This window comes from Leptodactylus fuscus, chromosome 4 (assembly GCF_031893055.1).
Source record: "Leptodactylus fuscus isolate aLepFus1 chromosome 4, aLepFus1.hap2, whole genome shotgun sequence".
Classification (NCBI taxonomy): domain Eukaryota; kingdom Metazoa; phylum Chordata; class Amphibia; order Anura; family Leptodactylidae; genus Leptodactylus; species Leptodactylus fuscus.
The window spans coordinates 145255067-145281727 of record NC_134268.1 but is presented as its reverse complement, the minus strand read 5'-3'; the positions used below and the strand labels follow the sequence as shown (position 1 = coordinate 145281727).

Below are 26661 nucleotides of genomic sequence, written 5' to 3'. Positions count from 1 at the left end.
AAAAACATCTCTTGTATCTGCTCTTTCCTCACCCCAGCATCTACAAAAAAATTGTAGTCCATGCCCTTATCATCTCCCAACTAGACTAATGCAACATCCTTTTCTATGGCCTCCCAACGGTTTTCCTCCCCTCCAAACCATCCTTAACTCCACCACCCATTTAATCCACCTCTAGCCTAGTTATTAAGCCCTTTAAAAGCTTATCTAGCTTACAAAAATTATCTGCAAAGACCTCCACAGCTGTGCTAAATACTCACTGATCCCTTGTACAACCTTTGGCTTTATTTTACTTGCTGCTTCTTGTATCACTGTTATTTAAATGCAGTGAGTATGGGGACAAACTACATTTCCCATGATTCTCCTGCCTGCCCTCATTCTGTGTACCCCTCCCTTATCCACTCTATGAAATCACAGGTAATAAATCACACCTACCTTTGAGGTCACATGCTGCTGTGATGTTTTGTTTGCAAGCTCACTCAACCTCCTCCCATACACATATACACACTATGAGTAGCAAACACAGAGTGAGAACAGGCAGATGAGTCATGGGATATCTTGTTTGTCCATGCATTCACTGTATGTAAATAATAGTGATACAAGGTTCACCAAGCAAACGCTGCAAAAGGGAACAGTGAGTATCCACTGCTGCGGATCTATTTGCAGATAATTTTTGGAATCTGGATGACACAGCCTAAAACCACCTTAAGGACATGGCCTCATTTTTCCAGATCGGACGTGTTGTAAGTGGTCATATATGGTAATAACTTTGAAATGCTTTAAAGGGGTTGTCCGAAATAAACTGATCTTTCTAATCTAAACTACCCACCGCCCCCAGCCTACCTTCTAAATTACTTACTATACCGAAAAGCTATATTCGTCTAGATCGTCGGGACGGTCATGTGAGCACCCCAGGCACCTTTTCCGATTTTCTAGTGACGTTCCATTTCCCTGTTTATGGAAACAGTACATCACCAATACTAAAAAATTTGGTCAATATGTTTTATGTTTAATTATGAAAAAAATAGGAAATTTGGTGAAAATTTTGCGAAAAAATTGCAGTTTTCATACTTTGAAATATAGATAGTCATACTACCCAAATTACTTCATAAAAATAATTTACCACATGTTGGCATCAAACTTTAATCATCCTTTCTGATATTATAAGGCTGAGGCCTTGGGGAAATGCAGCTTTTTGTTGTAGATGAACTGAGTAGCACATAGAATTCCTTTTCTTGGCTTTGGCCATTCTTCTAATCACTACTTCGGTAGTATACACTGCAATATACATGTAATTGCATTGAATACAGAAATTCAGCCTGTGTAAACTCATAAGTTGTCTTTCTCTTGCATCGGCAAAATCAACCTGGTATGCAGTGCAGGCACTGCTGGGATCATTGATCAGAACCCGGGTTGCCGAAAACAGATATTGGCATACCTAACACGATGTCCAGGAAGGGGCGAGGCACTATACATGTGGAAATACCATAGATGCTGCGGCCATATTTCAGTGCATGTTACCTTAGCGGTACTTCTTCCCCTGCCAGTAGGAGACCGGAGGATGAAAAAATTACTGCGCTACCCCATGAGTCTTCAAACAAACACGCACTTTTATTGGCATTTCTAGTGTTTTAGAAATCCCAATAAAAGTGCGTGTTTGTTTGAAGACTCATGGGGTAGCGCAGTAATTCTTTCATCCTCCGGTCTCCTACTTCACTCCATCACTCCGATGGGGTGTTGGATGTTTTTGCTGCAGCTGAGTACCTCCATTCTTTCCATCCAGCAACTCTTGAACTGACTACTACCTTTGTCTAATTACCAAAGGTGGGTAAAAGTGGTTTGCTCGGTATACCCATTCTTTGTCTGTTCTTCCCCTGCCATTGACTACACATTGACTGCCATTGACTACACATTGCACTACTAATTCACTTCAAGATACTAGTCATGACATACACAGTCATCCACAACCTGTCGTCTCAATACACCTTTGAGCTAATTTCATGTTCCCTCTCCACATGTAATCTCCAGTCTGCACAACGCCACCTTCTTCACTTAGCTCTCATTTGCTTTTTGAACAGTTGCCTCCAAGATTTTCCCATGTGCATCTCCTGTACTCTGGAACTCATTACCTTTATACATAAGACTGTCCCCCATAATTGCAACTTTTACATGTAACCTGAAGATTAACCTCTTTAGCATAGTATACAGCACAATTTAACCCTGCTTGCCACTATGCCACCATTTAAAGAGGACCTTTCATGGTCCGGGGCACAGGCAGTTCTATATACTGCTGGAAAGCCGACAGTGCACTGTATTTAACACACTATCGGCTTTCACAATCTGTGCCCCAGGTGAAGAGCTAGCAGTGCCGATACCATAGCTCTTCACAATCAGAAGGGCATTCCTGACAGTCTGTCAGGAATGTCCTTCTTCACAGCAGCACCTATAGCGCTGTACAGTGTGAGCGGGGAGGAACGCCCCCTCCCCTCCTGATAATACTCGTCTATGGACGAGCACTGTGAACAGAGGGAGGGGGCTGTGGAGAAAGACGTTCCTGACAGACTGTCAGGAACACCCTTCTGACTGTAAAGCACTACGGTACCAGGACCGATAGCTCTTTACCCGGGACACAGACCGGGAAAGCCGACAGTGTGCTGAATTCAGCGCAGTGTCAGCTTTCCAGCAGTATATAAAACTGCCTGTGCCCCAAACCATGAAAGGTCCTCTTTAAATGACTGTTATCCTCACCTACTGTCTCCACCTACTTTTCCTTGTAAATTTTTCCTGCTGGTATCAGGTTAGTCTTCTTGTTAGTTTTATGCTTATTGTACTCGTGTTTTACTTTGTGTTATTTAATGTTGTCCTCTTCACAAATGTACAGCACCATGGAATTAATGGTGCTATATAAACAAATAATAATAATAATGATTGATCAGGAATGAATGCCCCTAGGCACATCCATTCACAATCATTGCATGTCTGGTTGACCTGTGTAAAGTATTAGTCCTTTCTATTACATTCTAGTGTTCTAAACATTTTGGGTTGTTTTTTTGTTTTGTTTTGTTTTATTTCAACCCCTTCCTGCTGCAGCCATTTTTTATTTTTGCATTCAGTTTTAATCCCTTCTTTTCAAAAGCCATAACTATTTATTTGATTTCTCAGTTCACTGAACCTTTAGAGGGCTTATTTTCTTCAGGACAACTTGTATTTCATAGTAATATTTAATGTTTCATTTGATGTACTGAGAAAATGGGAAAATGGGTGGAAGAATGAAAAAAAATATTGGCAATGCCAGTCTTGATTTCTCTTTTACCAGAGTAAGATGCACCTAATTTATTAAGGGCTCAAGCATCCTAGTGAATTAGACACATTGCCTGCCCTCCGTGTGCCTGAAGCTAGGTGCTGGCATAGATTTTAGCTATAATTTACACTAGTTTCTGGTGTAAATTTTAATCAATTAGCCTCTGCCCGCAACTTTTTCTGCGTGTTGGTAGTGTCGATAATCCGCCTATATTTAGCAAATTGCTACCGACAATGGTTCACCAGCTCTGGCGTTTCGGCAGCTCTAAAGCTATCCTTCTGCTGAACTTGTTCCTCATGTTGTGTCTCTTTTTGTTCTGGCATCTCAGCAGCTGGCTGGGATGCCTGCTCTGGCGTTTTGGCAGCTGTCAACCTGGCCTGCCGCTGAACTCGTTCCTCACGCTGTGCCCGTGATTGTTCCAACATCTCAGCAGCTCACTCGAACGCTTGAGGAGAACTCTGTTGACTTCTGGCTACCTTCATAGCTCTCGTTGTTTTAGAATTTTGTTACAATTTAGATTTTCTTTTTCCCGACATGTTTAAAATGAGCAAGCTACCAATTTGGATTAAAGGTGTTTTCCCATCCAGTGTGTCAGCAGGTTGCCTGGAGCTGATCAGATAATATGCAAATGAATGTACAGAATGGACTGAGGGTTAGCTGAGTGTTTACATAGAGAGATAACAGACCTTGCTTTATAAGAACCTGAGATACACTGCTGCCAAGAGCAGTTTAATGTAGTATGTGAACATAAATTCACATTTATAATATTAGTAGGATAGGATAGGATTTGTACGGCTGCAGGAGGTCTCATTCCCCTCTTCTTAAACCCTGTGGGGTGTGTAAATGTTGCATAATTTTGGCACAAAAACAGACGTGTACTATTTTAAATTTTAGTCCAGATACTGGCTTAAAATGTATGCAAACTTTGTTTCACTCCTTTTTCTGTTTCTTATCTAATATTTCAAATGCCTTATCATTTCTTTTTACATTTATATGAAAGTAATTGTTTAGTATTAACTTGAATACAAATACATAAGTCATGTTATTGAGTGACATTGCCAGCTTCGTTTTGTAGACACCTTGACACAAAATCACTGCCATTCATTAATTTTCAGTCATTTCAATTGTATATATCAAGGTCTGTGAATGAATTTTCCCTTATAAGCAATAAAGTAGTTCTACTTGTTATAATCCCCTCTGACATATACAGGTAGTTAATAACCTGTTTTACATATATCACACATCTAAACTAGGTATCAGGAGAGAATCTTGAATGAAGAAAATTTCTAACCTGTTGACACTCAAAAAGAATAAGATAACAAGATTGTATTATGTCTTGAGTGTGAAAAGGTCTCCACTTGGCTAATAAAAATATAATTCCTTAAATTCAGAGAGTTGTTTCCTTACAGTTGGCAACAAGTAAAATGAAAATCCGCACTGATGGTTCTCACTTCCATCAATTACTGAAACATCCTAAATAATGGAGGCTCATCTCAGGGTCTCTTTTTCTTTAGAGAGATGGAGAGAAAATAAATGGCAGACCTACATCTGTGATATCAGAGCCCATAGAAATTACATTAAATGAGTGCTGAGTGCACAGTACAGTTAGTGACTGCCAGGTGCTCTCTAGGGGCTAGAACTGCATGATCAAAGCATAGCTGGAACACAAACTCTAAGGGGGAGAGTTAGAAATATCTCATGCCTTCTTTGTGGTGTTGAAAACCCAAGGTTTGCAACTTACTAAATGCCACTTGACGCTAGGTTTACACACTTTTCAAGCGTACCTAAACTTTCGAACAATTTTTGATTTCCTGCTAGCACTTGTGTCGTCAGTAATTTTTGTAATATACTTTAACAGATTTTGGCTCCTTTCTGTGAAATCCTGTCGCCCCTCCAACCCCCCCCCCCCCCTTCCTTGTTGTCAGTAGAAGTTTTTGTTGCTTCTGACTGTGGTCATAAGGAAGTATGGGTTTAATGGAGTGACTCTGAAGCAGGGAGGTGGGGGTCGTTGTAAAACGTAGAACTATGGTTCTGGCGTGAATGAGATTCTCTCTCATTTTTCTGGTGGTATCTCCAGTTGAAAACACAATGAGAACTGGCATAATTATACGCAACCACATATGCAATCCCAGCTATCTCCAGAAGTAATCGAGGTAGAACTGCAATTTCATTCATATGACACCATAACCCCATACATTATAGTATTTAAGCTATAAATATTGAAACTGACACTCCTCCCTCCAGTCTCAGCTTCTCTGCATTACACTCAGTCTCCTGTACTCACAGTCACTAGTGAGGATTTCTACTGAAAGGGAAATAAGGGCGAAAGGTAGCTTTCAGCATAGTGATCATCTATATGCCTGGTGACGAGCTGGGCACCTGTGTGTCCATCACATGACCATAAACTATACATCACATGACCATGGGCTGATTTGTAGCCACTGGGAGTAAGCAGAATGAATGACAGCAAGCAAAGAGCTAGTATACTATGAGGAATTGATACAGAAAGTATATTGGGAATTTGTACAACTTTTTATTATACAAACAATATGATTTGTGTCTCAAGATTGGTCTGAAAGTGACCAACCCCTTAAAGTATATTACAAAAATTAATGATATATATATGCTGCGTACAGTTTAGATATGCTTTAACCCCTTAACGCTCAGCTCAGTAATAGTACGTCTGTGTATATACCTTTTGAAACTTAGACTAGATCTATGATCAGCTAATCTCTTATGGTCAGGCTTCTGAAACCATGAGTGATCATGGAAAACAACTGTTCATATAACAACCATGTAAAATACATGAATGGGCCAATTCTCCTGTACAAAAGCCATTCTCTGCTAGTCTATAGAGATGTTTCTTAAGCTAGGTATATCTCTGTGTGACATTTATATACCTTAATAGAATATAATAGGAGATAGAACCTACAGAGAAAAAGATAAATCAAAGTTCTCTCTTGTGTGGAACCTTTGGACTGAGATGCAAAGAATAATTAAAAAAAACCCTTTTGTCACTGGGTCCGTACCTTATATTGTTTTGTATAATACAACAACCATATCACATTTGTAGTAATCCAAGGTGCTGCGGCCAAATTATCCAAATTCATACCAGGTGAAATAGGGGTATAGTAGTTGATAGTGGAACCAAAGTCTTGGAAAAATAGTTTGGATATATCTGTGCTCCTCTGTTTAATTCCTTCAAAGAAATGTGAAGCCCCGTACACTGCTCAAAAACTCTGACAATAGTGAATCTGACATGCTGCGCTGCCCCGAGCTACAGCGTCATGGGGCTGGAGGAATCCAACAGAGGAGCATGGATATACCGTATCCAAACTACTATAATAAGGGATGGGCTTACTTTAGAAAGATAACCCCCTTAATGGATAGTTAATAATCACAGTAATGGAAATGCACTTTTAGGAACATCCCTAGCCCCTAGATGTATGTCTCAAAGAACACCATGCTTCAACTAAAATGAGACGAGAAAAACTAATATGAATATTATTTCAAGCATTGTCGTCTGTACCTTTTAAATGTGTAAAACAACCTTTTAACCTTTTTTTTCTAGGCACATATCTTCAATATACTTAAGTCAAAGTTTACAAGTTACAAGGATTTTGATACACTGATGTATACCTGTGCACCTGAATTTGATTTTATGGAAAATGAGGTATGTTATCATAGTTATTGTGTCATCAGCATTGAGCCTTTTGAACATTACATATACCCCAACCCTTACAACGCAACAGTTTCTGAATAATAAGAACCAGAGTGTTCTTTCTCAGTGTTGCACCATATTTAGGGTAAATGTAGAAGTGTGAGGATTTCATTTTACTTTGGCAAAATATATATTGAATATGAGTATGTTGCTTTATTATTTTGCAATTATTGGTTTAAAAAAAAATGCCACAAAAAATGTTATTTATGGCCCATTAGATCTGGGTACTATATGTTAATTGTAAACTATCTTACGTGTGGACAGTGTCTCTATTCTTAACTATGGAAGCTTTCATGTGAGCCTCATAGAAATTAATAGAGAAATCAACTTCTTGTCCAAACTCCGTCTTATTGCTCATCAGTGGATAAATCACAAATATACGGTAGCTACTGGTAAGATTAACTTCACTACAATTTACGCCATGTACTTTCCTAATCGGCTGGCGGATAAAAATGTGGGGGGGACTGCTACTTTTAACTAAATGAAATACATATACCATTATACTAGAAAGATGTGCCGTTGATAAAGTTAGTGATATACATGTGTGTGTGTATATATATATATATATATATATATATATATATATATATATATATATATATACATATACACTCACTGGCCACTTTATTAGGTACACCTGTCCAACTGCTCGTTAACACTTAATTTCTAATCAGCCAATCACATGGCAGCAACTCAGTGCATTTCGGCATGTAGACATGGTCAAGACAATCTCCTGCAGTTCAAACCGAGCATCAGTATGGGGAAGAAAGGTGATTTGAGTGCCTTTATTTTGTCAGTTTATGATTTAGAAGTGTCATCTTCATTGGATTTGTGAAATATTTGCAACAATCAATATCTGAACTGTACTCACTTTTGTTTATTAATAATTATTTGGATTACAGTAATATATTATGTTTTCTTTGTAAATCTTTTGAGGAATGTCTCTACTAGCTTTGCACATCTAGAGACTGAGATTTTTCTTCATAATGCTGTTTGTTCTCTAATAGAGATGAGCGAACAGTGTTCTATCGAACTCATGTTCGATCGGATATTAGGCTGTTCGGCATGTTCGAATCGAATCGAACACCGCGTGGTAAAGTGCGCCATTACTCGATTCCCCTCCCACCTTCCCTGGCGCCTTTTTTGCTCCAATAACAGCACAGGGTAGGTGGGACAGGAACTACGACACCGGTGACGTTGAAAAAAGTAGGCAAAACCCATTGGCTGCCGAAAACATGTGACCTCTAATTTAAAAGAACAGCGCCGCCCAGCTTCGCGTCATTCTGAGCTTGCAATTCACCGAGGACGGAGGTTTCCGTCCAGTTAGCTAGGGGTTAGATTCTGGGTAGGCAGGGACAGGCTAGGATAGGAAGGAGAAGACAACCAACAGCTCTTATAAGAGCTAAATTCCAGGGAGAAGCTTGTCAGTGTAACGTGGCACTGACGGGCTCAATCGCCGCAACCCAGCTTTCCCAGGATCCTGAATGGAATACACTGTCAGTGTATTCCCGTATACCCGATATATACCCCCGATACCCGTTCCAACGGTGTGCCCCCCCACCTTCACCCCAGAAATACCCTGCAAGTCCCCTAGCAATAGGATTGGGGCTATATACACCCACTATTTTTGCTACTGCCATATAGTGCCATTGTCTCACTGGGAATTCAAAGAATATATTGGGCTTACATATAACTTCAATTCCAGGGAGAAGCTTGTCAGTGTAACGTGGCACTGACGGGCTCAATCGCCGCAACCCAGCTTTCCCAGGATCCTGAATGGAACACACTGACAGTGTATTCCCGTATACCCCATATATACACCCCAAATCCCCGTTCCAACGGTGTGCCCCCCCACCTTCACCTCAGAAATACCCTGCAAGTCCCCTAGCAATAGAATTGGGGCTATATACACCCACAATTTTTGCTACTGGTATATAGTGCCATTGTCTGACTGGGAATTCAAAGAATATATTGGGGTGACGTGCACCCACAATTTTTGCTACTGCTATACAGTGCCATTGTCTCACTGGGAATTCAAAGAATATATGGGGGTTATGTGCACCCACAATTTTTAATACTGGTATACAGTGCCATTGTCTGACTGGGAATTCAAAGAATATATGGGGGTTACGTGCACCCACAATTTTTAATACTGCTATACAGTGCCATTGTCTGACTGGGAATTCAAAGAATATATGGGGGTTATGTGCACCCACAATTTTTACTACTGGTATACAGTGCCATTGTCTGACTGGGAATTCAAAGAATATATGGGGGTTATGTGCACCCACAATTTTTAATACTGGTATACAGTGCCATTGTCTCACTGGGAATTCAAAGAATATATGGGGGTTATGTGCACCCACAATTTTTACTACTGGTATACAGTGCCATTGTCTGACTGGGAATTCAAAGAATATATGGGGGTTATGTGCACCCACAATTTTTAATACTGGTATATAGTGCCATTGTCTGACTGGGAATTCAAAGAATATATGGGGGTTACGTGCACCCACAATTTTTACTACTGGTATACAGTGCCATTGTCTGACTGGGAATTCAAAGAATATATGGGGGTTACGTGCACCCACAATTTTTAATACTGCTATACAGTTCCATTGTCTCACTGGGAATTCAAAGAATATATGGGGGTTATGTGCACCCACAATTTTTAATACTGGTATACAGTGCCATTGTCTGACTGGGAATTCAAAGAATATATGGGGGTTATGTGCACCCACAATTTTTAATACTGGTATACAGTGCCATTGTCTGACTGGGAATTCAAAGAATATATTGGGGTTATGTGCACCCACAATTTTTACTACTGGTATATAGTGCCATTGTCTGACTGGGAATTCAAAGAATATATGGGGGTTATGTGCACCCACAATTTTTAATACTGGTATACAGTGCCATTGTCTGACTGGGAATTCAAAGAATATATTGGGGTTATGTGCACCCACAATTTTTACTACTGGTATATAGTGCCATTGTCTGACTGGGAATTCAAAGAATATATGGGGGTTATGTGCACCCACAATTTTTAATACTGGTATACAGTGCCATTGTCTGACTGGGAATTCAAAGAATATATGGGGGTTACGTGCACCCACAATTTTTAATACTGCTATACAGTTCCTTTGTCTCACTGGGAATTCAAAGAATATATGGGGGTTATGTGCACCCACAATTTTTAATACTGGTATACAGTGCCATTGTCTGACTGGGAATTCAAAGAATATATTGGGGTTATGTGCACCCACAATTTTTACTACTGGTATATAGTGCCATTGTCTGACTGGGAATTCAAAGAATATATGGGGGTTATGTGCACCCACAATTTTTAATACTGGTATACAGTGCCATTGTCTGACTGGGAATTCAAAGAATATATGGGGGTTACGTGCACCCACAATTTTTAATACTGCTATACAGTTCCTTTGTCTCACTGGGAATTCAAAGAATATATGGGGGTTATGTGCACCCACAATTTTTAATACTGGTATACAGTGCCATTGTCTGACTGGGAATTCAAAGAATATATGGGGGTTATGTGCACCCACAATTTTTAATACTGGTATACAGTGCCATTGTCTGACTGGGAATTCAAAGAATATATGGGGGTTACGTGCACCCACAATTTTTAATACTGGTATACAGTGCCATTGTCTGACTGGGAATTCAAAGAATATATGGGGGTTATGTGCACCCACAATTTTTACTACTGGTATACAGTGCCATTGTCTGACTGGGAATTCAAAGAATATATTGGGGTTATGTGCACCCACAATTTTTACTACTGGTATATAGTGCCATTGTCTGACTGGGAATTCAAAGAATATATGGGGGTTATGTGCACCCACAATTTTTACTACTGGTATACAGTGCCATTGTCTGACTGGGAATTCAAAGAATATATGGGGGTTACGTGCACCCACAATTTTTAATACTGCTATACAATTCCTTTGTCTCACTGGGAATTCAAAGAATATATTGGGGTTATGTGCACCCACAATTTTTACTACTGGTATACAGTGCCATTGTCTGACTGGGAATTCAAAGAATATATTGGGGTTATGTGCACCCACAATTTTTACTACTGGTATACAGTGCCATTGTCTGACTGGGAATTCAAAGAATATATGGGGGTTACGTGCACCCACAATTTTTAATACTGCTATACAGTTCCTTTGTCTCACTGGGAATTCAAAGAATATATGGGGGTTATGTGCACCCACAATTTTTACTACTGGTATACAGTGCCATTGTCTGACTGGGAATTCAAAGAATATATGGGGGTTACGTGCACCCACAATTTTTAATACTGCTATACAGTTCCTTTGTCTCACTGGGAATTCAAAGAATATATGGGGGTTATGTGCACCCACAATTTTTAATACTGGTATACAGTGCCATTGTCTGACTGGGAATTCAAAGAATATATTGGGGTTATGTGCACCCACAATTTTTACTACTGGTATATAGTGCCATTGTCTGACTGGGAATTCAAAGAATATATGGGGGTTATGTGCACCCACAATTTTTAATACTGGTATACAGTGCCATTGTCTGACTGGGAATTCAAAGAATATATTGGGGTTATGTGCACCCACAATTTTTACTACTGGTATATAGTGCCATTGTCTGACTGGGAATTCAAAGAATATATGGGGGTTATGTGCACCCACAATTTTTAATACTGGTATACAGTGCCATTGTCTGACTGGGAATTCAAAGAATATATGGGGGTTACGTGCACCCACAATTTTTAATACTGCTATACAGTTCCTTTGGCTCACTGGGAATTCAAAGAATATATGGGGGTTATGTGCACCCACAATTTTTAATACTGGTATACAGTGCCATTGTCTGACTGGGAATTCAAAGAATATATGGGGGTTATGTGCACCCACAATTTTTAATACTGGTATACAGTGCCATTGTCTCACTGGGAATTCAAAGAATATATGGGGGTTATGTGCACCCACAATTTTTAATACTGGTATACAGTGCCATTGTCTCACTGGGAATTCCACAAATAATTTGGGGATTCATTCACCCTACATCTCAGGCTCTTGCCATATTCACCCAGGTTGTCAGTGCTGCACCAGCTCGTTCCCAGACAGCTCGGCCCGAAAAACACGTTACCTATATAGAGGATTTGGACAATGAAGACAACATGTTCTAAATCTAATGTCTGCACCTTCTCCAGAATTAAAATAAAGGCAGCGTTTAACTTTCAAATAGCACTGCACAAAGGAAGAGCTTATCAGCTTGTCTCATGACATGCTACTGAAAAGTTTCATTTGTGTATCTTAATGTAAATATAGTTGTATAAGCTTTTTGGGTTTTAGGCACTGCCAAGTTATTTATTACCACCCGCTCCCTTATAATGATGATGACGCCAAAGTCACTGTGGGTGTTCAGAGCTCACAGCTTTGGGTGACATTTGTCTTGCTCTCTGTCGGTACCAGCTGTCTTTTTGGATACCGTAAAGTTATGTTGACTTTATTAACAGCTATAGAAGCTTTAGCCAGGTTGTGACGGTGTGTAACCCTAACAACACTAAGTGGGATACACATTAATAGTCAGTCTATGTACGCTAAACGTATCACTGAAGTAATTTTTTTTCCCTCTCCCCTAATATAAGAAAGGAACAGACATTAGACCTAGACCGGGGTTCGAGGCTTGAAAAAATCCAGTATTATTTGTTCTTCATGATGTGAAATATGTGTTGAAAAGCAACCCAAGATGAAGTCAGCCATGTGTGCCAGTGTGTTACTTGGCATGCCTTTGCTGGCCCCAACTGTAAGGGTCACTCTCCATTTCCTCCATTTTCCACTCCCCTTCACACCATTTGTGGTGAAGCAATGGGATGCACTGAAGTGCACCCTCTAGCCTCGTGTGGGATAGGGACATCAGATGCCACTCCAACCCCCTCGTCTTCCTCCGCCAGCCAACGGTGCGAAGATGAGAGGAGTGTGCTCTGAATGTTTTCTGCCTAGCAGAGGCTAGTTCTCACTTACGAAAATGGCCCCACTTTGACCTGTATATCAGGCACAATGGTGTAGGTTTCAAAGAAACATGGCACCAACAAGTTGGAAAACGTGGGCCATGCGTGGACCGTGTTTGAGTCTGGCAAGCTCCAGATCTGCTACCAGGTTCCAGCCATTATCACAGGCGCAAAAATGCCAGGCCCCAGGTGTAGCAGGGAAAAAAAAATGCCATCTCAGCCAGGATGGCATCCCTGACCTCGGAGGCACTGTGCTGTCTGTCCCCCAAGCTGATCAGTTTCAGCACGGCCTACTGACATCTCCCCATGCCAGTGTTACAGTGTTTTCCGCTAGTAGCTGGGGTGGAGGTTGCAGCTTCGTAGGGTTTCAGTCTACTCCTGCCATGAATTTTGGCCTGGGAGAGGAGATAGGCCACCCCAGTTTGCACCCGGGGAACAGACTCCACCACATTCACCCTGCCTGTCATTAAAGATAAGCACTGCAGCATCCCTGACCACAGGCGCTTGTCCATGTGTCGGTGGTCAAGTGGACCTTGCAGCAAAGCGCAGAGCTCTGGGCCTGACTGATGTTATGGGACACATGCAGGCGCAAGGCAGAGACAGCACACCAAGAGAAGTAGTAACGGCTAGGCCCAGCATAGGGAGGTGCCCCAGCTGCCATCTGCTGACGGAAGGCCTGGGTCTCCAGAAGCATAAACAAACACCAACATCTCCAGGGCCAGCAGTTTATCGATGAGGCTGTTACAGGCTTGGGCATGGGGGTGGGTTGTATTGTACTTCTGCCTGCAATGAAAAGCTTGGGAAATGTGGAGTGGCTGGGAAGAGGCGCATGATGGTGCAGGCCAAAAGGGCGCATGAGGGTGAACTCCCCAATGTGTCAGAGATAGGTGTGTAGGTGTCCTTGCATCATATACTTGCACCATATTTGGCTTTGGAAGTTAATTTTGTGCCAAAAAGTGGTTAAGACAGCGATCCCTCAGCTACTCCCGTTACACTGTCTATTGAAGTTACCATCTGTGGAAGTGGACCACCATTTCTAAGATCCCAAAGGAAGCAGGCAAGAGATGTGCAGTTCAGAAAAAAAGATGAGAAAATAAGTTTAGGCTGTAGAGCACAGAGGGATCGGAGAGGACAGAGCTGGTGTCGGCCAGGTATTCCCACAACATGCGCCTATACTTGTCCCTCCTGGTGACACTAGGCCCCTGAGTGGCAGTAATTTGTCCAGGGGGGCCATTAACGTGTTCCAGACCTAGGAATAAGTCTTCCAACAGGGTAGAGTTTTGCATGCCTTTGCTTCTACCCACTGTTTTTGCTGCTTAGCTTCCCTCCACATCTACTCTGCTTTCACCCCTAAACATCACCCCAGTTTATGCCTTTGCTTCTACCCAGGTTTTTTGTTGATTTAGCTTCCCTCTACATCTACACTGCTTTAGCCCCTAGACATCACCCCTGTCCATGTGGGGTCGGTGGCCTCGTCATCCACCAACTCCTCTTCCAATTGCGCACTGCCCCCTTACTGCAAACCGCACATGACCACAGCTTGCCTTGATGGCAACTGTGTCTCATGATCCCCACTTAGGTCCAGACAAGTCGGTGGCGGGTCCAAAACCCCAAAATTGGAAGGAAATGGCAGATGCTGCAGTATTTCTAACACCTGTTCCTGGTGCTCGGGCCTGGTCTGTGTTGTACCCTGCACCCTGCTTAACGCATCTGCCATATCCGAAGTTGTGCTGAGCGCATGCTAATGTTTCGTGTCCAGTGCAATGGATGGGATGGGATTTCACATAAGTCTGCCACCCATGGCCACTCATGGTTGAGCAACTGAGGGAGTTGACTTTGACGAACCCGAGGGTTTTGGAGTTGGAACTACATCAAAGGTCTGTGCTGCTCACACACTCTGCTCAACACATGATATGTTTAGTGCCAGCAGTGTGGAGACGTCGCACAACAGCCGTTGTTCCAGCAGGTACAGGCGTTGTAGGAGTGCATAGAGGCTAGCAGCGGCAACTATACACTTTAAAAACTATCCGCACAAGCGCCACACTTTCACCAGTAGCTCAGGAACATTGGGGTACCTTTTTCAAAAGATTAGCAGCAATGAGTTAAAAACGTGGCCCAGGCATGGAATATGTTGCAGGCTGCCAAGCTACAGAGCCAATCCCAGGTTACGGCCATTATCACACATGACAACATGCCTGGGCCCAGGTGCAGTGGCAAAAACCACATTGCCGTCTCATCGAGGATGGCATGACTCACTTTGTAGGCAGTGTGCTGTCTGGCCCCCAAGCTGATGAGCTTCAGCACGGCCCGCTGACGTCTCCCCACACCAGTGTTGCAGCGTTTCCAGCTCGTAGCTGGGGTCAATTTAACAGCGGAGGAGGGTGGTGTTTCAGCCCTCCTCCCAGGAATGTTGTGTGGGGAGACAAGTCAGGCCACCACATTTTGCGACCCGGTCCACGCCTCAACTACATTCAACCACTGTGCCCAAATTGAAAGGTAGCGTCCCTGTCCGCATGCACTTGTCCATTCGTAACTGGTCACATGGAACTTTAGGGCTAAGCGCTGAATTTAGGGACCGCCTCATGTTTGGGGGAAAGTGCTGGTGTGGACGGCACAGTGCGGTGGCGCAGTAGACACTCTGCCCAAAAAGGGCAGAGTGTCCCCCAGCCGGGATTCCAACATCTCCTGGGCCAGATTTCTTGAGATGAGGCCGTTGAAGCCTTGGGCATGTGGGTGGGTTGCGCTGTACTTTAGCATGAAATGAAAGGCTTGGGAGATGGGGAGTTGCTGGGAAGAGGCGCATGATGGCGCGGGCAAAAGGAGAAATGGCAGGAAAAGGTGAGGATAAGGGTGAACTCCCCAAAGTGTCAGAGGCAGATGTGGAGGTGTCCTGGCTCCTGGTCTGGACTGCAGCGCCAGCCCTGTCAACAGTGGAAGAGGCAGTGGCCGCCAGGCCAAACGACGATTATCCTGCGCTTGCTCTCACCCACTGAGCCCAGGGCTTGCCTTCCAAATGATGGCACCCGCAAGAGGTGGTGAGATTCCTCTCCGCAGATCTCCAAACCATCTTGGACTTGCAAATTGCACTAAATTTGTCATGTAACTGACATGTATATGATGAGTCTATCCATTGTCTGTTCATTTTGGTGAAAGTCAGCCTGTCAGCTGACAGACAGCTGTGCTTGTCAGTGATGATGTCACCGGCTGCTTGTACCCCCAGTTTTTGCTGCTTAGCTTGCCTCCACATCCACACTGCTTTTGCCCCTACACATCACCCCTATCCATGCCTGTGCCTCTAGCCATAAGTCTGCCACCCATGGAAACTCATGGTGCAGAAAGTGAGGGAGCTGACTCTGAGGAACCCTTGGGTTTTGTAGCTGGTACTCCATCAAAGGTCTCTGCTGCTCACACACCCTGCTGAACATACGGTATCTAGGGTTAGAGCGTGTGGTGACCTCGCACAACAGTAGGTGCTTCAGGCAGATGTAGGCCTTGCTGGAGTGTATTGCGGCTAGCTCCAGGTACTGTAGACTTGGGAAAGTGGGTGTCCAAGTGCCGCACTTTCACCCTTAGCTCAGCTAATTTGGGGTATGTTTTTAAAAATCATTGCACCACTACATTGAACATGTGGGCCAGGCATGGAACGTGTTGGAGGCTGGCAAGCTCCAGAGCCCTCCAACAAGCTAAAAAACCTGGCCCCAGGGGCAGCGGGGATAAACAAATTGCCATCTCATCCAGGATGGCATCCCTGACCTCAGAGGCAGTGTGCTGTCCGTCTCCCAAGCTGATGAGCTTCAGCCCAGCCTGCTGACGTCTCCCCACACCAGTGTTGCAGCGTTTTCAGCTCGTAGCTGGGGTAAATCTAACAGCGGAGGAGGAGGAGGGTGGTGTTTCAGCCCTCCTCCCAGGAATGTTTTGTGGGGAAACAAGTCAGGAAAATTCTTGAAACGGGAGAGTTTTGCATCTTTGCCCTTGCTGCCTATGGACATCCCTTTGCCTCTAGCCACCATTTTCCCTGCTTTGCTTGCCTCCACATCCACACTGCTTTTGCCCCTAGACATCACCCCAGTCCATGCCTTAGCTTGTACCCCCAGTTTTTCCTGCTTAGCTTGCCTCCACATCCACACTGCTTTTGCCCCTAGACATCACCCCAGTCCATGCCTTAGCTTGTACCCCCAGTTTTTCCTGCTTAGCTTGCCTCCACATCCACACTGCTTTTGCCCCTAGACATCACCCCAGTCCATGCCTTAGCTTGTACCCCCAGTTTTTCCTGCTTAGCTTGCCTCCACATCCACACTGCTTTTGCCCCTAGACATCACCCCAGTCCATGCCTTAGCTTGTATCCCCAGTTTTTCCTGCTTAGCTTGCCTCCACATCCACACTGCTTTTGCCCCTAGACATCACCCCAGTCCATGCCTTAGATTGTACCCCCAGTTTTTCCTGCTTAGCTTGCCTCCACATCCACACTGCTTTTGCCCCTAGACATCATCCCTATCCATGCCTCTTCCCCTAGCCATAACTCTGCCACCCCTGGAAACTCATGGTGCAGAAACTTTGGTTGCTGACTTTGAGGAACCCTTGGGTTTTGTAGATGGAACTCCATCAAAGGTCTGTGCAGCTCACACACCCTGCTCAAGATATGGTATTGTAGGGTTTCAGCGTGTGTGAATGACGGACAACAGCCTGTGTTTGGACAGATGTAGGCCTTGCTAGAGTGTTTTTAGGCTAGCAGCGACTCCTGTGCACTTGCAAAAGTGGGCGCACAAGCGCCGCATTTTCAACAGTAGCTTCGGTACATTTGGGTATGTTTTTAAAAAACTTTGCACCACTAGGTTAGACGTGGGCCAAACATGGAACGTGTTGGAGGCTGGCAAGCTCCAGAGCCGCTACCAGGTTCCAGCCATTATCACAGGCGTAAAAATGCCAGGCCCCAGGTGTAGCAGGGAAAAAAAAATGCCATCTCAGCCAGGATGGCATCCCTGACCTCGGAGGCACTGTGCTGTCTGTCCCCCAAGCTGATGAGCTTCAGCACCGCCTGCTGACGTCTCCCCACACCAGTGTTTTAGCGTTTGCCGCTAGTAGCTGTGGTGGAGGTTGCAGCGTCGTAGGGTTTCAGTCTACTCCTGCCATGAATTTTGGCCTGGGAGAGGAGATAGGCCACCCCAGTTTGCACCCGGGGAACAGACTCCACCACATTCACCCTGCCTGTCATTAAAGATAAGCACTGCAGCATCCCTGACCACAGGCGCTTGTCCAAGTGTCGGTGGTCAAGTGGACCTTGCAGCAAAGCGCGGAACTAAGGGCCCACCTGATGTTGAGTGACACGTGCTGGTGCAAGGCGGGGACGCCACACCGGGAGAAGTTGAGACGGCTAGGGACGGCATAGTGAGGTGCCACAGTTGCCATCAGGTCCGGGAAGGCGGGAGTTTCAACAAGCCGGAACGCCAACCTCTCCTGGGCCAGCAGTTTAGCGATGTTGGCGTTCTAGGCTTGCGTGGGTGGGTGGTTAGCGGTGTATTTCTGCCGGCGCTCCAATGTCTGAGAGATGGTGGGTTGTTGTAAAGAAGCGCCTGATGGTGCCTTTGATGGTGCAGGAGAAGGAGATAAGACAGAAACAGGGGAGGATGAGGGAGAAGTCAACAAAGTGGCGGAGGCAGATGAAGTGATGTCCTGGCTCGTCCTCTGGAGTGCATCGCCAGCACTGTGAGCAGAGGCAGTGGCATGAACGGCGGGCGACGTTTGTCCTGCCGTTGCTGCCTGCCACTGATTCCATTGCTTGGATTCCAAATGACGGTGCATTGAAGTGGTGGACAGGTTGCTCTTCTCAGGGCCCCTACTCGATTTCGAGAGGCAAATTGTGTAGACGACACTATATCTGTCCTCGGCGCATTCCTTGAAAAAACTCTACACCTTCAAGAAACGTGCCCTCGATGGGGGAGTTTTTCTGGGCTGGGTACAAAAGGGAACATCTTCGGACATTCCGGGTGTGGCCTGGCTTCGGCAAAGCAGCTGACCTCTGCCTCTGGACATGTCTCTGCCTCTAGCTACCCTTTTTGGTGCTGCACCTGCCTCAACATCCACACTACTTTCCCAGCTTGACATCTGCCTTGTCCAGGTGGGGTCGGTGTCCTCGTCGTCCACCACCTCCTCTTCCAACTCCTGTCTCGCCTCCTCCTCCTGCACAATGCGCATGTCAACTGGCTGCCCTGACAGCAACTGCGTCTCATCGTCGTCGATGAGGGTGGGTTGCTGGTCATCCGCCACCAAATCGACCGGAGATGGAATGGAGGAGACTCTAGTGTTTGAGCATCTGGACACAGATACTCGTCTGTTAGGTCCGTGGAATCGCGAAATGGAGGGGCAGGTTGCGGTACAGTCAAAGGAAGGGAGAACAGCTCTGGGGAGCAGGGACAGTTGGGGTTATTGTTCTGAGAAGATTGGGAATTTTGGGTGGAAGGAGGACAAGACTGTTGGGTAAGAGGAGGTAGAGGCTGACTGGCTGGTGGACAATGTGCTTTAAGCGTTATCCGACAGCCATTGCAAGACCTGTTCCTGGTTCTCGGGCCTACTAATCTTTGTACCATTCAGCCTAGTTAATGTGGAACTTTTGTGCAAAGCGCAGAACTTAGGGCCCGCCTGATGTTAAGGGACACACGCTGGTACAAGGCTCAACTCACCCTAAGTGCCAAAAACACTGCTGGTGCAAGGCTCTACTCATGCCAAGGGCCTCAATCTCTGCTGGTAGCTCAGCTTAAGGTCATGTAACTTTGTTTGGAAGGGCTCATGTTAAGGGCTAGAAAAGTGAATTTTGGAAGGTCTTACCACATCACACACACACACACACACACACACACACACACACACTCAAAATGACAGTTAAGGGTGAGGGCTTTTGGAATTCCCATTGCCTATTCCATTTGTGGTTGTCATGGGGAACGTGATTTAAAGGGGTGGTTGTTACTGTTTGTTGAGCTTAAATTGGGGTTTGTGTCCATCCATTTGGGGAGTAAAGAAGGTTTCCAGGTATTTTCCCACTTTGATAGAGGTTTTTTTGAATGTGGAAAGTGTGTAGTTGTTAGGCAGTGATGTTGGGGTAATAGAGGGTCTTTGGTGTGTTAGATGCCCCCAGGCATGCTTCCCCTGCTGTCCCAGTGTCATTCCAGAGGTGTTGGCATCATTTCCTGGGGTGTCATAGTGGACTTGGTGACCCTCCAGACACGGATTTGGGTTTCCCCCTTAACGAGTATCTGTTCCCCATAGACTATAATGGGGTTCGAAACCCGTTCGAACACACGAACATTGAGCGGCTGTTCGAATCGAATTTCGAACCTCGAACATTTTAGTGTTCGCTCATCTCTATTCTCTAACAAACCACTGAGGCCTTCACATGACAGGTGTATTTATACTGAGACTAAATTACACACAGGGGGAGGTGAGAGCAGGAGCTCTCACCTCCTCCTGTTTACACATATCACAGAAGCAGTGCTCAGAGAGAATCACAGAGACTTCCGATGCTCTGTGGTGGCTAATTAGCTTATCAATAAAAGCGGGCTAATTCAAAAACAACTGGGAGAATTAATATAATTTATGTCTGGAATAGCTTTCTAAAGGCTATGCAAATATATGCTTAGTTAAAGATCACTAGAGCTAATGATAGAGCCCCTTAAAGTTTGTATTTGTAAGGTGACAAAATGAGAAAAAGTTAAAGTGGTATGAATTCTTTTGCAAGCCACTGTATGCAATAATACTAGTACTTAAAGGAGTTGTCCTGGATTTGGAGCAACCTCAGGTATAGCCAGGGTGGGTGTGAAAAAAAAAATTCTGACCGTGGTGCTCTGTTGGCAGCCCTGGTCCCCTTTACTTAACATGCTGGGACTCCTCAAGTCCAAAGCAGTGATGAGCACATAACCACTCAGTGCTCTGAGTAGTCGCTGGAGTAAGTCATCCGTTCTTTACCAGCAGGGACACTCTTTGGTAATGTTAACTTGACAGCCCAATAAGCCCCTTTTTTCTTTTTTGACTATAACCCCTGGTTCACATTAGCATATGTGTTCCATCCAGTTAGAGTCTGCATGGAGACCTCCCGGTCAGAATACAGTTGCAATTGCAAGCGCTGTGCTGTAAAAGCACACGGACCCCATAGACTATAATGGTGTCCGTGTGCTTGCAAACTTCTTGCACATGTTGTGCTTGGCAGGATTCGAACCCAAGACTCCAGCACTGCAAAGCTACAGTGCTAACCACTGAGCCATATATTTAAGTTGAGATGCTACTTTTACTGCTGTTTTATATTAACAATCCCTATATAGCAACAAAATGTGAGTCAATAATCCACTTTTCCTGAAATCATCACAAATAAAGCTCAATATCCGTAAGGACAGTAGAGTGGGTGAAAATGTCCATTAGTTTGATAACGTCATACAATAAAATTACTCCATCCATAAAATTATCCAAATATATAATTAGCTTCCACAATAACCCCTCTCACCTTATTACTCCCCTCCTTCCTCCTATACACTGACTCCCTAGCTATCCCGTTCAGTTCTAGCCCTTCCCTACCTACTCAGCCCAACCCCCGGCCAAATTATATGCTTACTAGAGATGAGAGTGTAGTACTCGATCGAGTAGGTATTCGATCGAATACTACGGTATTCAAAATACTCGTACTCGATCAAGTACCACTCGCTATTCGAATGTAAAAGTTCGATGCAGAACCAGCATTGATTGGCCGAATGCTATACAGTCGGCCAATCAACGCTGGTTCTTCTCCTACCTTTAGAAGTCTTCTCTGTTCAGCTTCCCCGCGGCGTCTTCCGGCTCTGAATTCACTCTGCCCAGGCATCGGGCCTGGGCAGAGCCGACTGCGCATGTCCGCTTGTAGTGCGGGCATGCGCAGTCGGCTCTGCCCAGGCCCGATGCCTGGCAGAGTGAATTCAGAGCCGGAAGATGCCGCAGGGACGCTGCACAGAGAAGACTTCTCAGAGGATCCAGCCTGACCCTCACTCATGGACTTGGTAAGTATAATTTGATCGAATGTTGCCTATCCCTGAAATGAGCATTTCCCCCCCGTAGACTATAATAGGGTTCAATATTCGATTCGAGTAGTCGAATATTGAGGGGCTACTCAAAACGAATATCGAACCTCGAACATTTTACTGTTCGCTCATCTTTAATGCTTACCTCTTTAACTTCCGGGTTTCTTCCTGCGGAACAGCCCCTCCTTCTTAACTGATTCTGCAGGTTTGCGCTCTTCTCCCAGTGCTGCGCTCTTCTCTGCAGCAATGATCCCCCTCTACTGTGCAGGCGTGAGAGCTGCGCTTTAGAGGAGGATTATTGGCAGCAGTACGCAGAGCACTTGGAGAAGCGGTGGCAGTTAGAAAAAAAAGGAGGATTTGTCCTGTAAAAAGAAGCCTGGAAGGTAAGTATGATAGAGTGGATGGGAGGAGTAGTAGTGACTATCACGTCTCTCACATGACCGCCGCAGGGATATGGGTAAATATACATTTTTGATTATTTATGTTGGCTTAGTATGGCTTTCCATTTATCCCAGAAAACCCCTTTAAAGACTCTGTCATTGCCAGGCTCCTTTAAGCCTAGGAGAGGGTGGGTTGTGATTGTAGTTAACCTCAGAGGCCATCAGGAATACCGCTTTCCAAGGTGGAGATAAAACAATTCATGCCCCAACTTTTCCAGGCACCGATGAATTAGCTCATCCCCCATCTCACGGAACAGGAAGAAGGGGGGATTTATTCTGTTTTCTTATCAGTTGAATTTGTCTTATCAAATTCCACTGTGAATGGAAATTTATAAGTTCTCTCACCTTGTTATCAATCTGATGTTTAGAATTGGAAAATAATAATAATTTGTGACAAGTTATATTTTTAGTGCTTCTACATCCTCTCTTAATACACCAGAGGCTGCTGATTCAGATTTTTCATCTGTAGAACATATGTGCCTCATACGCAAATATTGGCCACCAGGAACCCATCCTTAAGATGCCTAGGGTCGGAAGAGGAGACCTGTAACAGTGAATTATCCCACTCCTCAACAGCATGCAAAAATTGACACCTATAGTACCTAGAGCAGTGGTTCTCAACCTTTCTAATGCCGTGACCCCGCAATACAGTTCCTCATGTTGCGGTGACCCCAAACCAAAAAATAATTTTATTTCTCAGTATGCCCCCCCCACACAGTGCCTCAGTACTCTCCCACTGTATTATATGCTCCTCAGTATCCCCCCACTGTATTATATACTCCTCCATACGCCGCCCACCCCACTGTATTATATCTACCTCAGTACGTCCCCCCACCCCACTGTATCATATGCTCCTCAGTACACCCCCCACCCCACAGTATTATATGCTCCTCAGTATGCCCCCCAGCCCACTGTATTATATGCACCTCAAATACGGCCTCCCCAACCCCACACTATTATATGCTCCTCTGTACCCCCCACTTTATTATTTGCTCATCAGTACCCCCCCACACACACACACTGTATTATCTGCTCCTCAGTACAATTACACACACTCTATCATACTTACCCATGAAGAGCCGCCATGGCGCTTCCTCATCTTTCAGACTGCAGGAGCGATGACGTTATCGCGCCTGCGTCGGGGGCAAAGGTCACACTCTGTAGTCAGTGTAGGCCGCAGTCGGGCGACCTAAACTGACAGCTTTCAGTTGTATGTGCAAATGCACATACAACTGAAAGCAGCGATCCGCTCACTAACGGGAAATCGGATTCCCTGTTAGTGAACGATTCAGGCGACTGCGTGCAGGCCACATGCGGCGGGCCGGATAAATGTGGACCACGGGCTGTAGTTTGAGGACCCCTGGGCTAAAGCCATCGGAAATATGTATTTTCCGATGACTTTAGGCGACCCCTGTGTTTTGGTCGTTCGACCCCCGCTGGTGTCGCGACCCACAGGTTGAGAACCGCTGACCTAGAGTCTAGTATAGAGTAGAAACACAATATCAGTGTACCAGATCCATACTTTTTTATTGATGGAATCTTTTTTTTATTACGTATCATGTTTTAGATTGGTTTACTATCACCATATAAATGGATATCATCATAATTTGTGACCTTTTTGTCTAAAAAATAATTTGATCCTGATAACTGGTCATTTGTACCCGTTACACATTGGGTAGTTTCTAGTGCATGACTGGAAAAAGAATATAAAAATTGCCTGTCGTACTAATGGCTCCAGTGTTCAGATTCTTGTAAAGTGCAATTATTACTGTAAATGTGTGAGATTCTTTCTAATTCTATAAGGCTCAACAATTCTTGTATTGCTAAGTATTGTAAGGCCATCCCTAGAAAGCATAGAATGTAATGTACGCTCCAGTAATGGTCTACTTCTTCCTATAAATTCCATTATTATAACATGTTCAGTGCACTATATGAAAGGATAAGCTCCTGGTTTCACATTCTCTTGAATTTAGGCCATATGTGTGTTTTTTTTATTTTTGTTTTGTTTTTCTAGGAAATGTATTTATCTGAAGCAGAATATTTCTTTTTCTATTTTAGACACCGTGGAGATATTTAAAGACCGTTTTACTTCCTGTAGTAACCCTAGTCTTTTTAACCATATGTGTGCGGGTAAGTAGTATCCATAGCAGGATTAGAAAGGTACAAACAAATCAGAGTCAAGTCTATTACTTTCTTATAGGCTTGATATACAAAATGTGAATGCTCATATAAAAATGCTTTTATTCAGCATAATAGAGACCTGACGTTGCTGCATCATTAAGTATTATGGATTAATAGACAGTTACCAAATATTCTAAAATATTTTAATAATTCATAATAAAATGATCATAAGGCATCACTTGTAACTGTAATAATTTTTCTAAATAATCTTATTAACCATTTCTGCGGTTAACCTACTACCGAGGCTGTGTGTGAAGTCTGTGTTGCCCTCTGCACTAAGCTAGAAGACATTGTGCTTCCTTCCTCTGGTTGCCATCTTCAGTTCAGCAGCAAGCAACAATTTCTATAGAATTTCTATGGCAGGGGTAGGGAACGTACGGCTCTCCAGCTGTTGCAAAACTGCAACTCCCAGCATGCACACTTGCTCTGCTGTTCTTGGAACTCCCATGGAAGTGAATGGAGCATGCTGGGAGTTGTAGTTTCACAGCAGCTGGAGAGCCGAAGGTTCCCTACCCCTGTTCTATGGTGTTATGTCTCAGTTGTATGGCAGTGCCTGCTAGTTTAGTTCCTGCTATGGCAGCACGGACTTTGGCCCGTCTATGGGGCAACTTAACAACACAACTGGCTAATACAGTGATTTAGATAAATGACTATAGTGTCAAGTCCTGCATTATAATCATTTTTAGTCATTATTTAGGGAAGATGGCCCACAATAAAATGTTAACACAAAATATTGCACAGTAACTCAGTCTGTCTATATCCAACTTGTTGAAATTATTGAATGCCTGAATGTACCAGGAGTGACATGGTTAAAAGGCACTAGCAAGTGCTTATAACCATCAAAATTATCTTTTTATATTTTTCCTTTGCGACTTTTGCTTTAATGCAAGATATTTTTCTTTTGACAGCATAGAAATTGGCGACTCTCCATGATTAAAATGATTCATGTTTTAATGTGGCACAATTTGCTTTATTTTTTTCTTCAGACACTTCAAGATATACTTTCATCTAGTAGACAAAACAACAGCAGGGGGCACGATAAAGAAAGGTATGTTTCTATCTTTTATTTTCCCTCAAACAGTTTAATAAACCATATATGAAAGAAATATGTTGAATGTATGTGCACATGAAAGCTTAAACATACTGTTATTTTTCATTTACACCGCACAATAAAAGCTGCAATTACCAAAAACTCAACATTATTAGGCTACATTGTGTCACTTTAAACTTCTTGCTGCCCAAAGATTTTAGATCATTTTATACCTTTATATAGGTATAATATAATGTGTGTGTGTGTATATATATATATATATATATATATATATATATATATATATATATATATATATATACCCCATAGATTGTGAAAATATCATATAGCACTTTATTTTTGCTGCCACCTGCTAACATATATTTTGTCACAAAAAATGCTGAATAATTCACATTCAGATAAGTCAATCTGAGCCTTAAGGGAAACCTATCATTAAAACTCTCTTTTTTTTCTGCCTACCATGTAGGAATAGCCTTAAGAAAGGCTTCTCCTACCTTTAGATGTGTTCTCCGCACCGCGGTTTGGTATATAATCCAGTTTTCGGAAGTATGCAAATGAGTTCTCTCGCAGCACTGGGGGCGGGCCCCAGCACTCAAACAGCATTGGTGGCATCCCTAATGCTGCAAGAGAAGTCTCCAGCGCTGCCTCCATCTTCTTAAAGAATGGGTATTCTTCCGGCGGAGGCTTCAAACTTCTAGGCCTCAGGCCTAGGGCAAAGCCGACTGCGCATGCCTGCCGGCCACAAGAAAATTGCAGTATTGTAAGCGGCCATTTACTTGTGACTGGCAGGCATGCGCAGTCGGCTGCCCGAGGCCTAGAAGTTTGAAGCCAGCGTCGGAAGAAGACGCAAAGAAGACCCATTCCTGAAGAAGATGGAGGCAGCGCTGGAGAGTTCTCTCGCAGCATTGGGGACACCACA

General features: G+C 43.9%; 1 protein-coding gene across 1 annotated transcript in view; it reads left to right on the top strand.

Annotated features, from left to right (window-relative positions):
• Positions 1 to 26661, top strand: part of DPY19L1 (dpy-19 like C-mannosyltransferase 1) — a 139051-nt gene that overhangs the window by 91462 nt on the left and 20928 nt on the right. The window contains exons 15-17 of the mRNA XM_075271215.1: positions 6870 to 6971; positions 24569 to 24640; positions 25678 to 25739. Of these exons, the coding sequence (XP_075127316.1) occupies positions 6870 to 6971; positions 24569 to 24640; positions 25678 to 25739 (236 nt within the window). The remainder of the gene's footprint in view (positions 1 to 6869; positions 6972 to 24568; positions 24641 to 25677; positions 25740 to 26661) is intronic.